Consider the following 18,418-nt stretch of genomic DNA (forward strand, 5'->3'; position numbering starts at 1 on the left):
TTAACCCGCGTTATTAACCATCCTACTTAAGGTAGGTTCCACCTATAGCCCACCTCATGTAGATGAAGTGAGCTGCACTTAGTCCAGTTCAGTTAACTAGAGGACAACATGCGTCGGAATACATAATCTAACAAATCAAAAGGCTTCACCATGGCAGCAACATCCCGAACTTCAGAATTTGTTCCGCTCCAACAGTCAGCAATGAACGTTCACCTCTAACAAGGTATATAGGCAGCGATCAACAACGTGTTCACTCCTCTGGCCTTCAGAGAAGCGTCTAATCATCTAGTGTTTGCAAGGACAACAAATTTATCCTCACGGCACTACAAGCCCTTCTAATTCTAAGACGAAGCAAAGGATACTCTACACCAAATGTCTACCCTCCGTGTCTCGCAAGGAGCTAAACACAAAACTTGTACAATGGGAACTCAGTAGCAATTTAGTGAGCCGAAATTTAACCTCAATTTCAGGATTCCTTTTACATTGATAACAAATATGAAAACAAAATAATTAAATACAAATTGTTATAATACGGACGACCCAACTTTCATGAACATACGTTTGACTGCATAAAAATTTGAACATATTATGACACGCAGGTCGCACGGATGTATACATTTATCGAAAAAATATAGCATATTAGGTTACTATAATGTTTAGTGGGCTGCTAATGCACATTATACAGGAGCGCAGAAACTAGCAAGTCGTTTTATCGACGTATCAGAAAGTCAGTCCGATTTTAAGGCAAAATTGATTTTAGATTCAGAATGGCGCAGCGTCTGGCATGCCAATCCTTGGCCCAGGATAAATTAACGGAGCTTTATGAAAACATCGTAATTACAGAACGGGCTTACTCCATCATCCACGCTGGTTATGAATAAATTTAGTGAAGTACATTGAATTGATGAGCAATTATTTTTGCAAGGCACGATTTACTCATACCAGCGCACGGCACATGGAAATATTTAAATAATTGACAAACAACTCCGATGTGCAGGAATATATCACTGCAGTATTTACGCAAACAAAAGGTTCTTTTCAAAAACGAAACACTTACAAATTTCCTAGAAGTGACAATGATTTGTGAACAATATACACAACACGAAATAAGTTATTTTCAAAAAATATAACAGCGATTCTCATATATTTTCCTGATTAACAAACAACGACATCCTAGCAGATGAAATATTGATACGATTTTGTAAATTGAATAAATGCAATCGAAAGCCACGATGGACAACGACGAAATAAGTACATTTCATTTCAACAACTCGTCAAAAAATTACCTAAAAACCCAAATATCTCCTTCATTCAGCCGCAAGATGCACAAGAAAAGCATAGCATATAGCCCCTCAACCCAACCTGACGTACAGAATTGACCCCAGTTCAAGTCCAACACTTTTCTTGCCTCCTTATAAGGTAATGACCGTATTAAGAACGTCTATGCCGAGTTCACCGAATTTATTATCACTATTAATTTGTCGACACTACACTCAGAAAAATGGTTGAGTCAAATTGTCCAATTGTAATAGTTCCTACACGTAGGACTGAACGTAGCACTGATACGCCCTAAACTGGGTCATAATGACCAAGACAAGGGCATCTCTTTATGGACACGAACTCACTCATTTCTTTGAGTGTAGATATACAGCAGTGATCACTTCCATTCTTACGATCAGTCGGTCAGCACACACATCGAGCAGCATTCGTACTTAATGACCTCACAAAACAGCAACGATGCAAGTACCGTCGTCAACAGGGGTGACTTTGGCCAACGTTTATGATAGACTATTACATGATTTATGATACACGTGGTTATAGACTATTTAAAAGGCATGTGCCAACGTTTATGATAGACTGTTACATAATGCGTTTCGCTGCGTGGTTATGCGTCATAAACGTTGGCCAAAGTCACACATCAGTTGTTGGTACCGCGCAAATGAGTGATATGCACAAGTGCCTGTGATCAGTGGGTAAATAATCCACATGAGCGCGAGATCAAACAATAACAACAAGATCAATGCGCTCAAGTGAACAATATGTACATCCGTGATCACAAGGCGCACAGCGGTCTTCAGCTTATCCCTCATAATACACTAGACATCTGACATTGAATCAACGTACAATTAAACGTTTTCTGATAGAATTAACGTTAATTAAACGTCATTTGCCTGGTGGGTAACGTCTTTTACGGGACTTAGAAAAGAAAAAAAATTTCGCCGGGTTGTAGGCTCAATCCAAGCTAATAACGTTACTGGCATTAAATTGAGAAACATTAAGAGAAGTAACAATGACAATAATATCAAACAATCTTTAAGTAACATAATAGTACTTTAAATCATAGTTAATGAAGTGAACAATAGTTATTTATTGACTTAGGAATTTGAGCAGTACAACAATAACAAGGCATAAGGCGATAGATATCAATAACAAAACAATAATATGAACTGGGAATAAATAGAGGCAGCTCAATATATGGGCAGCCACAATAGAGGACCACGATGTTCAGGTGATTGACATATGATTTCTTCGTGAAATTTCATGCAAGTTCAAAGGTAAAAAATTTAGCAGTGCGTTTACTGAGAACCAATTAAGAAATTCTAGTAAGGTCTAAGTGAATAATAGCTCAGGTATTAAATTCGAATTAAAGTCCGCGCCTTCTTGCGATTACAAAGAGATTAATGGCCTTATCTTTCACTTGTAAGTTTGGCAATAAATTCCAACAGAATAAAAGTTGCAATCTGATGGATTTATTGAAACAACTGAGGGAGAAGAACTAATTGCGGAAAAACCATAAGCGCTGAAATGATCACAACAAATTAAATAGCTGATGTTAATTCAACAAAGCAAAAGATAGTTAAAAATCGAAGTGTCAATGTGATAAAACAAAGACAAGAAAATTGGTAAAATAGAAGAAAAGGTTTCATCTCACCGGCCATAGCATTCCTAGTTGAAATTGAACGAATGTGACATTTTAGCTGAGAACACGAGTTTTTACGACACCAAAATATGACAGTGAACATGAACATTCATAGGAAATGCTGCTGAGAAATCTCTGCAGAAAATCAAGTGATATAACGAGCCCGAGATTGCTTGAACTCTCAGAGAAATGAACGATTCGCTGTGCAAATAGCGATGCACTTTTCTTCTTGTGGTTGTCTTGACCCGTTTAGGCCTGAGTCCTGGTGAGTGGCCTTACCAGTGCTATGGGCAGGAAGTGCGTCGCTTTTTGTACAATGTAACCCTTTCATTTGTCTTACTGTTAAAGTTTGTGTTCAATAGTGGCACATATTAGAGTCACAGGCAGGTGCCAAGAGATAACAGGTAAAACATAGTTGTGCTAGTAACAATAACAATACAAGAGAACAATCACAGCTTTACAGCGCTAACAATAGCCATGCCGATGATCACAGGTAGCAAGTGGCTAAATTCATGAACAACTTAGTAATGAATAAATCACATTTGCTAGACTTTGTGTTCCTTACAATATCAATACGAGTTTGTCCTTTGACTACCAGTTAATACAACAATAACACAAAGGATATGAAGCAGAATATGTTGAAGAATATTTCATGATGCAGGTAACATCTTATATCGTGGAACATTTTCAAAGAATTAACTATAACAAAGTGGTAACTCCGTCAAACTGTTTCTAAAAAAAATCCGTTTATTTTGAGCATAACCAGATACGGTAAAATACGGCGCAATGACATGTACTCGTGCAAGAAGGCATGAGTAGTCAAGTTAGTGCATGAACATACATCATGAAATTATGAAAACAAATGCGAGAAGGTACGAAATGGAATTAGAAGCACAACGACATAGTATGTAAGTTTAAGGTAATATTCTCATGCAGAGCTAAATCGAGAAGAAATCAACTACACGACATTTAATGTAAGCATTTAGGACATAACAATGGGTGCTGTTGTTACTGTTCTTACAAGCGCATGACTGGAAGCATGGAGTGAGAGAAAGAAAGAAGAGTGTATTATTACACGAGTTGTTCATTGTAATCACCTGCTCTTGTCGCAAGGAATAAGTTCGCCAAGCACGTGAACTGAACACACGGTTTCAAGTATCTCGCAGAATTCTTCACTACGAGAACTAATATCAATAAACTTGTACCCAGGAAAGCACTTCCAGGTTTTGAACGCTCGTTGTGAACATCGATATCGATGAAGAAATATTCGAGGGACGAATGGTATGAACATTATCACCTTACAGGGTTACCATATTACCGAGTAGAATTATTAAGATGCTGATGTAGGTAGCCAGGAAATTTTCCATGAAAACCGACTAGCAATATCATCACAAAATGAAGTAAAAGTTAAAGGAACACGAATAATGGCGATAATAACTAATTCATTACCTCAAAGTCATGAGATGACACACGGCGACCTAAAAAAAAAGTTTACGAGTGCCGAGGTTTACGATGGACATTTCCTAACTTAAAGTTTTGTCACTCCGAACGAGCTAAGTTAATGCGAAAAAGTTCATTATTAATGGTGCTTTCACCATTAGTGATTCAAAATATTGAAAGGAGTCATAAAGAGGATTGGCATAGAGAGAACGAGTATTCGATGAGTATTCAACATAACGAAAAATAAGTAGTATTTCTCCAATTCCGGTCATTACGACAAAAAAGACTGTACGCCATCTTCCCTGCGCTTCATTATAGATAATTTGCAGCCAAAATCTTTAATAAATCAGGTACAAACTTCTCGGGAACCATGGCGACGTTTCAGCAAAAACAGAAATGCAAGAAAATCTTCAAAAACATGAATTGCTGGACCAGTTAGAATTGTTACATTTCGAAACTGCGATTTTAGTCAAATTGCCAAGAATATAGAAGCAAAGAAAAATGTCGAGCAACTATAGCGATTTTTTTCCGCTTCAAAATTCCTGGTTAATTTGCGATTAAAGCAATTAAATGATACAGTACTAGAGTCAAATTACTGAACAGCACCAGAGCCTAAGCATATCAATCAAGAATTCAAATTACTCTGAATACGATTTTAAAATTTAGCCAAACAATAATCACATCGATAGGTACAAAGAGACGACGCTTCAATTTCGAGATCGACAACTGACTGAATCATCGACAAAAAGGAACAAAGTTCCAATTAATGATTCCGATCAGCTTATGACTGATAACGATCAGCTTATGACTGATAATGATCAGCTTTTGACTGTGATGATGACAATGATTCAACATCAGGTTAGGCAAGATAGATCCGTGACGCAACTTGCGTAATTGATTGCATTAATATTACTATTGACTGTATATTATTGTATTCCAACTCGTAAGATAGACAGTTCAGATAACCTCTTAAGATGAGAAGTCATTAATACATCTCAACTATTAGCCAGGAATCGTTGGAGCAAACACGAAACCTTGTGACAGTAAACGGCACTCTAGGACCTAGGTGAACGATATCAAAATCGTTCAGTTAGTATTGTAGAAATATCAGTAACAATATGCGCTCTTGCTGAAGAAATTAAGTCACATTAGTACAAGAAGAATATTAGTATTAGAGAAACAACAACGATGTACTGAAAATCGAGATCAATGTATCATAATCAATAGAAACACGTCAATACAATACAATTTTAATCAAGAAAAATATAACTTTATGAAAGAAAGAATATTCTCTTATATCAAGATAAGTCTTCGCGAATTGTTCAGCCTTCCATACTGTGAGTTAAATGTCGGCACGCCAACTGAACGAGCCCACACCGTACCGAGTAATTGGCTCTCATTATTTACAACCTGGTATTTCTCAACATCAGCTACAAAATTCCTACTTTTTAGATATTTTTTTTGCACATTCGAACAAGCCGAGGTCATTAGTTCATGACCTCATGCAAGAACCTCGTAATATTGCATTATTAGTTATAACTACAACATGCTACGGCACCGAATAGTGGATCCAAGGCATGTCCACATGCTGAGCCCCACTTTCGAGATCATGATGAAATCATTACTTTTCGGTGGCCCTGATCAAAATTGACAAGGTGCGGACAAGCCTTCGGATAATTTAACCTAAGTTGACAAACTAATCTCCTCTTCGCTTGTCAAGCGTAGCTGACACACAAATTGCGCTAAGCCTTTTTTTCACTTTCGAAGTCGCAAATCTAGGGAACGAGCGAATTCCTATCCTTACACGATCCATGCGCGAGTCTTCATACTAAAAAATTTCGAAATAGTTTCTACTGTGATGAGCCTAACATTTTAAAGATGGAATTGGATTGGAAGATGAAAAAAAAAATCTAAACCATCGTTATGCCAGGCGACCGCAGCGGAATTCTGAGCAACCGAGCAATGCTACTTCTTTATCTTCACGATACTGTGTACGATTTCTCCCATTGAAAGTTGATAGTAATAAAACTACGCAGGACAACTCAAGATGACTGAAAAGTGACTGCTCATTTCAAGCAAAGCAAAATACATGTTCCGTATCAAATTTGTATCTCTACTAGCAGGGGAAGTCAAGCAATAAGCAAACGAAGAGGCAGATTAGTTTGTCAGATGCGAGTTTTTATGACAGTCAAAATGAATATAAATTCACTTGGTGTTGTCATTGAAACTCAAATTTTACAAGTATAACTAGCGATCTAAGAAGCATTTGGAAGCTTCGCGCTGAATTCACACGCTTTGAACGCGTTGTCAGTGTCGTACGGTTGTTGCTTCACTGGCAGCGCGTTCAAATGAAGCTGTACCACCGATAACATTTGATAAATCAACAACTATTTAGGAACTATGGGACCGTTTTCACTGTAGACAGTACTCGGAAAACTAGAGACTTGCTGGTTCAAGATACCATTCAATTGCAGAAATATAGTAATATTGACGGTGATAATTGATATATGCGGTTGGTAACTGACATTAAAATAAGAAGTCATTCATCGAACAAGGTTATCAAACAACAGGCTCTATTTCACGACTATGCACAGGCTAACATCTAACTTGGACTACGGTTATTTTAATCTATGCAGCTACGCACTGAAGGCCAGGCTTAACAATACCCTAACACTAAGCACCACGAATTCATTTCAATTTTTTGTTCCTTATTATTGCTGCTCGAGTTCTCCTTGACGCATAAAAACTTTAACAGGATAAGCACAAGAGGAATTTTGCGCTGATGAACATATCTAACATATTATTCCGACGCTGTCGCCTGACACCCCATCTGGACTAAGCACTGCGCTTCTCTTTGCTAGAAGAAACAAAAATCAAATTTTTCAAGGTCTGCCACGTTAAAAAAAGCATCGGGAGACAGTGGAATGTCATCCCCCAACGAAGGTTCCAAACCATCGACCACAAACAGTGATTCGCGCCCATTACCTTGATCGCATATGTCTTCAATCTCCTGTTTCACGGTTACATCACACAAGTCCCCATAATCGTCCATCACCAGGTCATTCCTTGTTTTGATATCAGCCTCCAGACCGCCACTTATGACTTGATCCATTTTATTAACAGGGTTGATCGTGTCAGAGCAGAGTTCTTCAGACTTGATATCAAGCGAGGTGCCAGTGATGACTTGGTCAATTTCGGGCTTAACGTCCGAAGTCATGCCACTTATCACTCGATCCATGTCTAAGGACGGCACAATTACGTCAGTGAAGTGGCGTTCATGAGAGGAGAGCAGCTTTGGTGCATTGGCAACCGGACTGCACTCGCTCTTCGTTGAGTTGTAACAGTTTAAGCCGATCTTAATTTTGTCTGGAGTTACAGTATTAATGAGCCTGTCAAATGTTTCAACAGAACTAGAAATATTGTCGCTCTTAACAACTTTGAAAATGGCCCCAGGAGGATAAGGTTTTTTAGCAATTTTAGCGCGATAATTCTTTATGGGACCAGCTGCCGAGGAGTTGCCACTGTCGATGTTGCCCTCAACAGGCTGGAGGCTCTTAGCGTTGGCAGCAATGCCAACAAGGACTGGCACAGCTCTTGGTAAACTAGTGTCAGTGTTAATGTTTGATGGCTTGGAAACTGCGTTAAGGTTTGCGCCCATGCCAGCTAGTGTGCTGCTGGACATGTAGTGCTGGATGGTAATCTTTCCAGCATTTTTTGCACCATTGCCCAGACCCGCAGTCACTTTGCTGGACACGAGATTGTACTGAATACTGGTGGTCTGGCCAGCCGATTGATCTTGTGCACCGTTATTGCCATTTTGCCCGCCACAAGCACCACTGGCTTTTACAGTCTTCACAAGACCAGTTTCTGAGTTGATATAGTAGCTACCATTAGATGTGTTGATGGTACGAGGGCGACATAAGCTGGCGTTGGTAGGGAACCCAACCCTGATGGAGTTGCTTGAAGAAGTCAGAGTGCGCACCAAGGGGAAGTGAGTCACAGCTCCTGTGATGTTATTCTTCAGCCCATTGCTCACTGCGTTAGCTTTGCATCCTATGCTGGTTGAGCTCTGGAGTTGCTGCCCCGTCTTCTTAGGTGTGAACTTCTCATGTTTCTTGCAGCTGCTAGTGAATTTAAGAAGAGCATTAGACATCTGTGGTAACTCATCTGTCTCGATGGTAGGCAGCCTAGCCAGCCCGTCCTCCAGGGCCTCACCAAGCTCAAACAGAGGCTCAAGAGGACGGTCTTCGTCCTCACGAGGCTTTGTGCATACCACAGTCAGCGCGCTGCACAGAAACATTCTTTCACTAATACGTTATTCATTGTTCACATTTTTTTAGTGAGTTGATTCACACAATTTTGGTTTCGTAAGGTAAGCCTTGAATATAAAACAGGGGAATTATAACGTCCATTGTTGTTCCTGAGTATTTAAGACTCACTATTTCCAGTTAAGAAATGCATTATTCCTGAAAAATTGATTAGCAAAGCATAAAAACTTAGCAGAACCTAAAACTTATACTTACGTGGGCGAGGTGGGAGACAAAGGAAGGCTGAAGCTCATAACAGATTCCTCGACACCAGACTTGGTCAATTTCGGGCTTAACGTCCGAAGTCATGCCACTTATCACTCGATCCATGTCTAAGGACGGCACAATTAAGTCAGTGAAGTGGCGTTCATGAGAAGAGAGCAGCTTTGGTGCACTGGCAACCGGACTGCACTCGCTCTTCGTTGAGTTGTAATAGTTTAAGCCGATTTTAATTTTGTCTGGAGTTACAGTATTAATGAGCCTGTCAAATGTTTCAACAGAACTAGAAATATTGTCGCTCTTAACAACTTTGAAAATGGCCCCAGGAGGATATGGTTTTTTAGCAATTTTAGCGCGATAATTCTTTATGGGACCAGCTGCCGAGGAGTTGCCACTGTCGATGTTGCCCTCAACAGGCTGGAGGCTCTTAGCGTTGGCAGCAATGCCAACAAGGACTGGCACAGCTCTTGGTAAACTAGTGTCAGTGTTAATGTTTGATGGCTTGGAAACTGCGTTAAGGTTTGCGCCCATGCCAGCTAGTGTGCTGCTGGACATGTAGTGCTGGATGGTAATCTTTCCAGCATTTTTTGCACCATTGCCCAGACCCGCAGTCACTTTGCTGGACACGAGATTGTACTGAATACTGGTGGTCTGGCCAGCCGATTGATCTTGTGCACCGTTATTGCCATTTTGGCCGCCACAAGCACCACTGGCTTTTACAGTCTTCACAAGACCAGTTTCTGAGTTGATATAGTAGCTACCATTAGATGTGTTGATGGTACGAGGGCGACATAAGCTGGCGTTGGTAGGGAACCCAACCCTGATGGAGTTGCTTGAAGAAGTCAGAGTGCGCACCAAAGGAAAGTGAGTCACAGCTCCTGTGATGTTATTCTTCAGCCCATTGCTGCCTGCGTTAGCTTTGCATCCTATGCTGGTTGAGCTCTGGAGTTGCTGCCCCGTCTTCTTAGGTGTGAACTTCTCATGTTTCTTGCAGCTGCTAGTGAATTTAAGAAGAGCATTAGACATCTGTGGTAACTCATCTGTCTCGATGGTAGGCAGCCTAGCCAGCCCGTCCTCCAGGGCCTCACCAAGCTCAAACAGAGGCTCAAGAGGACGGTCTTCGTCCTCACGAGGCTTTGTGCATACCACAGTCAGCGCGCTGCACAGAAACATTCTTTCACTAATACGTTATTCATTGTTCACATTTTTTTAGTGAGTTGATTCACACAATTTTGGTTTCGTAAGGTAAGCCTTGAATATAAAACAGGGGAATTATAACGTCCATTGTTGTTCCTGAGTATTTAAGACTCACTATTTCCAGTTAAGAAATGCATTATTCCTGAAAAATTGATTAGCAAAGCATAAAAACTTAGCAGAACCTAAAACTTATACTTACGTGGGCGAGGTGGGAGACAAAGGAAGGCTGAAGCTCATAACAGATTCCTCGACACCGGACGAGAGGCTGTTAGTGGGGCTGTTATTGGGGCTGTTATTGGGGCTGTTATTAGGGCTGTTATTAGGAGTGTTGGACATGCTGTTGTCGGGACTGCTGTTCTCGCTGCTCTCAGGGGTGTCACTGATGCTGCTGTTGCTGGGGGTGTTCAGGTTCAGAGTGTTGTACAGTTGAAAGTTCTGGTGTTGACTGAAGTCCGGGAAACTGTAGAGGCTGTCAGTAGTATCCAGTGAGTCTGGAGTGATCACGCTGGGTTCAGCAAACTGAAAAATTGACAAGATTTGAAATATTATTACACTGTCATAGTGACAAATTAGAATTCAAATTAGAATACATCAAGAGTAAGCTAGTGACCTCAAAAGATTATAAAATATCAAATACAAATAATAGAAAAAAAATATATCGTGGATAGTAAAGTGAAATAAATCGTCAATAATAAAAGAAAGACAATTTTTTAGAAAATTCATGTCCACAAAACTTTAGGCCTAAACATGTAAAACTCATTCCAAACAAAACTGACTTTCACAATTTCAAAGCTAAATTGGAACCACATTAAATGCAGCGCTGTATAGGTATTATATGTGACACATTGACATGTTATGTGAAATTAATAATGTGTGACAGAACACAATGGCTTCCATCACTCAGTCTAAAAACTTACAAGCTCAGGATCTTGCTTCTTAATAAAACATCGCTGTGCTTGCTCGGGTAGAGCAACATGGAGCTTGAGAAGCTGAGGAGATGCAGGATTCAGTTGCTGGTGTGAATGCTGGTGCTGAAATTGTTGAAGGTTAGCAAATGGTGACAAAGTGCTGTTGAGCCGGTTTTTGCCCACTATCAGCTTGATGGGTTGTTTGTGCGTAGATGACATGTTGACAGCAGAGTTTGTTGCACCTGACATGATGCTGAAGGTGGTCGCGCCTTCCACAGAGTCTTGATTAAAGCGACTCTGGGTCTTCTTAAACAGCCGCCGGGGTTCATCGTGCAATTTCTGGTGAAAATTAACTTATGATACTTACTACTTAAAACGTAAAAACCAAACTAATTTCAAGCATATTCTAAAAATTTGACACACAAAATTTGCACTCAACATCATTCTGTACATTTGAACTAAGCATCGTAGTTTTGATAACCTTGCAACTTATCTTACTTTATGGCAGCTCACAAAATATGAGAAGCAATATATACCTTGCCGGGCTCACAAAATATGAGAAGCAATATATACCTTGCCGGGCTCACAAAATATGAGAAGCAATATATACCTTGCCGGGCTCACAAAATATGAGAAGTAATATATACCTTGCCGGGCTCATGGTTGTGGCTATTGTTGATCTCCTTAACAAGAAGGGCTTGGCCATCTCCTGAAGTGGATAGACGGACCTTGAACGGACAACCACCAGCCGATGTCCTGCAGGAAATCAAAGATAAGCTCCAGGTTCCATTTATTTAATTCTTGAATTTGCCTTATAATGGAGCAATATCAAAGCCATGAGTTATTATGTACAACATTCTGTCACAAATTAAATCTTTGTATTTTGACCTTATTCCTGTTAATCTCATTTAAACATTAATTAAATTACCTAATCCCATTATCCCAGGTTCAAGGAACAGATTTCTAAGTTCTAATACGGGAAAATCTGTACTGACAGCATATCTCAATCCTGAAGTAAACTATCCTGAATGCTGTTCAATAAAATATGAAGACTGAATTTAGACAACACTAAAAATACCTAGTACTCTGCATTGAGATAACACTTCAATAATATGAAGTGCCAATTTCAACATCAGAATTTGAAAAAAACAATCAGGAGTAATGCAGTACATGACATGAAAGCAAATTTAAAATACTGATCTTCTGCTTCTTTTATCAACAGTGATGACTAAGATTGGAGGTAACTCTTTATGGGTCTATTATATATTGAACAACAATGTTCAGTTAAGGAAGATGGGGAATTATTCACCAGCACCTCAAGACAAAAAGTTCTTTCTTAATTGCTGGTCTTTTTTTCCCCCAGGAGCTAAGACACAAGAGCCATCCAGAAGGATACAATATGAGTCAAAATATATCAAAAGCAAAAGTAACAGCAATTCATAATAATTACAGTTTAAAATAAAGGCTTACTGATTGTGGATCTTAGTAGTATCAGATGGTCTCCTTCCTCCAAAAACACAGGAGTAGGTCAGCTCAGCATACTTTAGTGCAGGATTTAAACTTTTGCGCCGGGCTCTCTTAGCCGCAGCGATCACTGTTCTCGAATCACGGACCCACAGCTGAACACGTTCAGCTTTCTGAAACTCTTCCAATCGTTGAGACAATTCTTCAAATGTGTCAAACTTGCTGCCAACTCTAAGCATTTCCGTGCCACCGCCAACTTTTCCCTGAAAAATAAAAATAGTCTCATAGAATACAGCATGAAATAATTACTCAGAAAAAAAATGAAATTGTGACTTGAAAATACATTTAAAAAAAAGCATCATACTTGTTACTGTATGCACCTCCAGCTTTCTTATTGCCTATCTACTTGTATTGATGGTACTATCATGATCTACATGACATTGTTGCACAGCTTAATGCAAATAATAATTTAAAAATACACCTCTTCCAAAAATTCTTTGTTTGCATTGTGAGAAAATGTTCATTTTTTACATGTTAGAGCATGCCTATGCACAACCTAAAGCATGCACACAAACAGTTTGCTGCTTTAGATGCCCTTCTTCCACAGCTACAATAAGAGATCAGAAACCAGAAAAGCCTTTTTTCCAACTTTGGGCAAGACCCTCTTCTTAAATGCCCATTGCTGGTGTCAGCAATTGCTGTCTAATGATGAATTCATACTCTTGTGCCTTGCTGCAATGCCTTTCTGTTTATTAGTGAACATTGCTGCAGCCTGCATTCAATGCCAGCTGTCATAGCCCATTCTGACCAGCCATCTGCACTGGTTGATCAGAGTGAGATTTTTCTGCTAAAACTGCATGGTCTTCAGGTTTCAGGATGCTCATTCTGCATGATAAAATTTCTAAAAACCTTCATCTTCCTCAGAATGGTTCACAGCCCACAGGTGCCTTCTGCCAGTATTCTACTTTGGCAATTGTCTATGAAAACTAACAAAGAATGTTATCTTGTACCAAAATTGCATGGTCAAATGGTTCTAAATAGCTCATTTTGGTCCAAAACTTTCTATAATAAACCTAAATTCCACAAACTCTTGTGAATTGGCATTGGCAAACATCTACTCTCTAAGATGCAACTGAATTTTATGAACTGTGAATTCACATATTTTCAAGCCAGGAGCCCATGTTTTTCAGCTGTAAATTCTTTTCCTGGCTATGGAAAGATATTTCTGGGCTTCAAACTCATTTGCCAAATAGCAAGGTTATTTGTCAAGCCATGCACACACATTATGACAAATTGCTAATTTTGCTCTGGAAGTGGTGAGTGGCAACTTCAAGAATATTTTTGTTAAAAAAAAAAGAAAATCCAAGCATGTGTTTACATGTTTTTAAAGACACAATGCAGTTATAATATAATAATCTGATGGGACCATAACTCATTAACTGTACCATCAAACAAGGTAAAAAGTTAAACAGGGTTTTGAGCATTTTTGTTAATAACTTCTTACCATGAAACATTTCATAAACAAGTTTAGGTTCATTTTAAAGGTCTTTGCAAGGGCTATCGTATGGCATCTTAAAAAAAATTCCATATGCTATTTGTAAGGTGCTAGACATAATATAACAGGCTCCTGAATTAAGCTGGAAATGAGGAAAATAAAAAGGGACACTTGAAATAAAACTAAATTGTAGACATTTGAAGCAGGCAGAGCACTCTGAAGTCCTCTTCTTCCTTTGTAGATGATGTAAATGTAGAATAAATAAAATTTTCTATGATTTTTACTTGTTTTTTTTTCATCGATATAATATTACCTTATCCATACATTACCATATTATTAATATGATTTTACTGTATCCATGGACATGCCATTGAGCATTGACAATGACCTTGTCAACTGCAAGCTTCATATCAGCAGCCATGTAGCATTTCTTCTGTATCTGTAAGCTTACATGATGGTTTGTAATTTTGCACAATTTTAATTAAGTCAAGTGATTTCACTATAACAAAAAAGATTGTAAAGAACATACCTGAAACAGGAAGGAATATTTTAGTGACAACCATCATATTTTTTGGAGTAATAAATCATAGTTTAGGTTAATTACTTTTCATTCATTGTTGCCCAGTGCTCAATTCTATCTGTGACATTCTATGCATAATTTTGTGATGACTGATGCAGTAATTTTTTGTTAAGTGAAATTTTTTTCAATGAGCGAGGTGAATGTAATCAAAATTCTTTGTTGTTGATTGATTTTTTCATTAACTGGAGTCTGCTAACCAAAGTTCTACTGAAAATACAATTTTAGGGGTATCCCTTTCTAACCTGGGGGTGTGTCCCTTATTACCCCGTTTTGCAGAATTGCCACCATTTTTTCTTGGAATGAGATGTGCAAATTCTGTCAATCACGTTTTTAAGCCAACACTAGTGTACAACTTTTATGCAAGTAAAATTTTTCAATATGACAAATATTTTTTCTGCTACAGACCTTAGCAGAGGTACTTTTCCAAAATATCACTTTTCCCACTTCTTTTCAGGGATTTTTTAGAGGTAATAAATGTATGATTTCTCAACTTGCCTTATGCTGCATAGATAGTAAAAATGTTGAACTATACACCACTATTTTTAGTTTTGCAATATTTTAATTAGTTTAGCAGCTTAGCTGCTGCTACATTTCTACAAAATGTTAGAGGACTATCCCTTATTACCCTGCCCGTCCCATATTACCTGTTTGATGGATTCAAAATTTCATGAAAATAATGACATAACATATTCAGGAAGTACATTTTTCTATCAAACTAAAATAAATGACTAATCACCCATGAAATTTCATACTATAATCATACCTACCAAAATGTTATATTAAACTTTAAAGCTACACCTATTTCAGAAGAGGTTTGATTTCCCAATGCTGATTGGCAGATCATTGCAGATGTTCTCAAAACAGAAAGGAAATCCCAACAGAATCAACAGATAGAGATAGTGAGATATTAAATAATGTTTAGAGTGCTCATTTAAATTTACTTTGATCTTGCAAATAGAATAGAAATGAATTTTTCCATCTGCCATTATCCATGTAGGTAGGGTAAACGCGGTATATTCCAACATCGTGGGTAATTCCGACACTTCTCAACTTTTTTCCTTTATATTAAGCTTTGTCTTTGCTACACGCATTCATTCCTTGATGGTTGACAGAGTGACGTCATACTATTGCACGCCATACTATTGCCAAACTACTAGGTCTGGGTCGTCTGGCGGGAAAATGTTGAGATCCAAAGAGAGACAGTGCGCGTTGTTACCGGAGGTTAAATTAGGCTACTGTGTAGCCCAACCTTCATGTCTCTCTTTACTAATTATCATATTTCTTTAGTTCTCAATCCAACTCAAGCTGGAGAGGTGACGGAATTACCTACGATGTCAGAATATACCGCGTTTACCCTATTAAATAATGTTTAGAGCATTGAAATTTACTTTGATCTTGCATATAGAATGGAAATGAATTTTTCATCTGCTATCATCCATGTATGATGTATTGCAAATAATTGCACGATGTTCTAAAAATTTTAGAGAAGTAGAAATTTAAGAGGGTAATTACTCAAGTAAAATTTATTTGATCATTTTGAATTTTTGATGGAAGTCAGTAAGAACCTGCAAGGACCAAATAGGTAGTAGGCTTATCAGAATAATGAATATAGGTAGGTACTCAAACTTAACTTTACTCTAATAATTATCCTTTAATTAGTTTAATAAAGAATTCCTCAGAAGTAACACTTGAATTTTGAGGAATTCTTTGATAATTCAACAAACAGGCTTAGAAAACCTTTCAGCTGTCATAGGCATATCATATATGATAGTCTATGATAACAAATTAACTATGTCATATAATGAAGATTGAAGAAAAACCATGAAAAGAAGCCCTTTTAGTTTTAATAAGAAATCTTGAATAACAGGTTACGTTGAAAAGAGCATGATCCGCTATTAAAAATAAAACTCAAAATACCATTACTGAAAATGAAGTAAAATTTTTAGTACTAAGAAAAATAACAATGATACCAGTACCTTGCTAGATAGTTGTGTGTTGAGGTAAATCCTTTTCAGTCCATTTTAAAAAATTTTCACCACCTCGTGTTGTTAGGCCATATCAACACACAACTATAAACGTCATGAAGATTTATCTCGGAAACAAATGCCTATATTTTACTTCTTTTTCTTAGAATAACATAAAGCACACAACTTTTTTATTAATACTCGATGTATGTTAATTGAAATATTTACCATATTATATTTGTGAAAACGCATTCATTATGGGATAAATTCGACTATCATAACTGGAACAGTAATAAATAAGGAAGGCTTTAGTATCAATAAATATTACTTAATGTTTTAATTCATAATATTCAATATTACTGAAAATTTTCACAAAACGATCCTCATCGAATCTTGCAATGCAATCATAAACTCAGCGGGGATTTGTGGATTCTAGCTCCACAAAATTCAAGGTCAACGTTCTATATATGGATACTGATATATACGTATGACTGAATGATAGAAATTGTAATTTCAATGCAGATCAATTGCGCGTATAAACCGAAATAACACAGGATTTTCAGCAGAATTAGGTAATATTGTAAAGTCCTTACAGCACGTGGTTGCAGACCATATGAAGCCCTAATGTTAAATGTTTCGCCGAAAAATCTAGAGAAAGGGCTATTTACAAGCTTCAAATTAATATAATGATGTAAAAAGTTTCTATTTTCACAATTCTGTGCATAACTTAAATTCAACTTCCCCTTCAAAATAGAAATGAATGTTAGGTGAGGTGTATCAGTGAATAAGTTGCCATATTGGAGTAGAGAGAGCGAGTTGCAAGTTCAGGTCTGATCTAGATGTAAAAATTTTAGTCAGAAAAACGAGTGGTTGGAGCAGTGATTCGCAGGTTCCAAACTTCCAACACACTGAAAAAGGCGATTTCAAGAATAGGCTATCGGCTAAACATGACAAAAGGTCACGATTGATCCCATAATTTTATATAATAAAATAATACTTCCTGCCAAGGAGGCGTATCTTTCTGTAACCTATTAAACAATTGATTAAAAAACTGTAGCACGCGAACCGCTATGGTTAATAAAAACCACAAATAACAAGACAATGGAAATTAAATATTTATCAACCGTGGTTGAGTAGAAACACAAATTCAACTGTGTTGATACGGAACGCATGAGAGGCCAGGAAATGGTGGAATTGATCTACCTAGATAGTAACAAGCAAAACCCTAAAGTTTTACAACAAATCAGTCCAAAGGAGGAGAAAAACTATGCAAAAATTTTGAATAGCCCAAGTGATCTGCATGAAGATTATTTGAATATAATTGGAATGAAATGCCACAAAATTCTCCATTTCATTGCACAATAAGATACGGACTGAAACTCCATTTATTTCATCAAGCAGGAGCACCAGAGATAAGATAGCATCACTGAAGAAGGCTCCAAGATAAGCCAAGAATAACGAAGGGTTATTGAATGTAGGCTGCATAACAAAGATTAGGTGCTCAGTCAAGCGCTGATAAGAATTGGTCAAATTTAATTCATTTTACAAACGTCAACAATGAGATCAAGGTTATTGAAGTTACTCTCTGATATAAACAACTGATCGAAGAGTTCGTTTGATAAATATAATGAGCATTTCTACCACTCCACCGCCCGTAAGCAAGAAGAATTAAAAAATATAAAAAACAGCTGTAAATTGTCATTCAAATTTGTCATTCAGTGATTAAATGAATGTTTCAAAAATTTACAAGGTTTTAACTAAATTTATTCTCAACCAATGACAAGTGGCAGACGTCTCTAGTGTAAAAAGAAAATGGGCCAATATTCCAGGAAAACTTCAATATTCCGCAGCAAATTTTGTTAATAATTCGTTATAATAATAAATAAATAATAATTTTGTATTTCATAGTTTATCAAATCTGTTT

The 18,418-nt window shown here is 37.7% G+C and overlaps 1 protein-coding gene across 5 annotated transcripts; it reads right to left on the bottom strand.

Annotated features, from left to right (window-relative positions):
• Positions 1–2,728: 2,728 nt before the first annotated feature.
• On the bottom strand, positions 2,729–17,231 carry LOC108682229 (myosin-G heavy chain-like). 5 transcript variants are annotated; one of them, XM_047884731.1, is made up of 7 exons: positions 16,507–17,231; positions 12,462–12,718; positions 11,639–11,747; positions 11,001–11,330; positions 10,343–10,602; positions 8,884–8,943; positions 2,729–8,484 (listed from the first exon to the last, which is right to left on the bottom strand). In XM_047884731.1, exons 2-7 carry the CDS (start codon positions 12,692–12,694, stop codon positions 7,218–7,220), a joined length of 2,259 nt encoding a protein of 752 aa, XP_047740687.1. In that variant the 5' UTR covers positions 12,695–12,718; positions 16,507–17,231; the 3' UTR covers positions 2,729–7,217. The 5 variants fall into 5 exon arrangements, with proteins under 5 accessions (XP_047740687.1, XP_047740685.1, XP_047740688.1 ...); XM_047884729.1 differs by having other exon boundaries at positions 2,729–8,646; XM_047884732.1 differs by lacking the exon at positions 8,884–8,943 and adding an exon at positions 8,953–9,883 and having other exon boundaries at positions 2,729–7,553; positions 10,283–10,602.
• Positions 17,232–18,418: the final 1,187 nt, after the last annotated feature.

The sequence above is a fragment of the Hyalella azteca genome, unplaced genomic scaffold, assembly GCF_000764305.2.
Source record: "Hyalella azteca isolate HAZT.00-mixed unplaced genomic scaffold, Hazt_2.0.2 contig16068, whole genome shotgun sequence".
Classification (NCBI taxonomy): Eukaryota; Metazoa; Arthropoda; class Malacostraca; order Amphipoda; family Hyalellidae; genus Hyalella; species Hyalella azteca.

Excerpts from the sequence above, each read along its gene's own strand:
- LOC108682229 (XM_047884729.1), bottom strand. The coding sequence starts at position 12,694 with ATGCTTAGAGTTGGCAGCAAGTTTGACACATTTGAAGAATTGTCTCAA. Across the intron at positions 11,331-11,638 it reads ACAACCATGAGCCCGGCAAG|AAATTGCACGATGAACCCCG; the intron begins GTATATATTACT and ends AATTTTCACCAG. Across the intron at positions 8,647-8,883 it reads TTGTCTCCCACCTCGCCCAC|CGCGCTGACTGTGGTATGCA; the intron begins GTAAGTATAAGT and ends GTTTCTGTGCAG.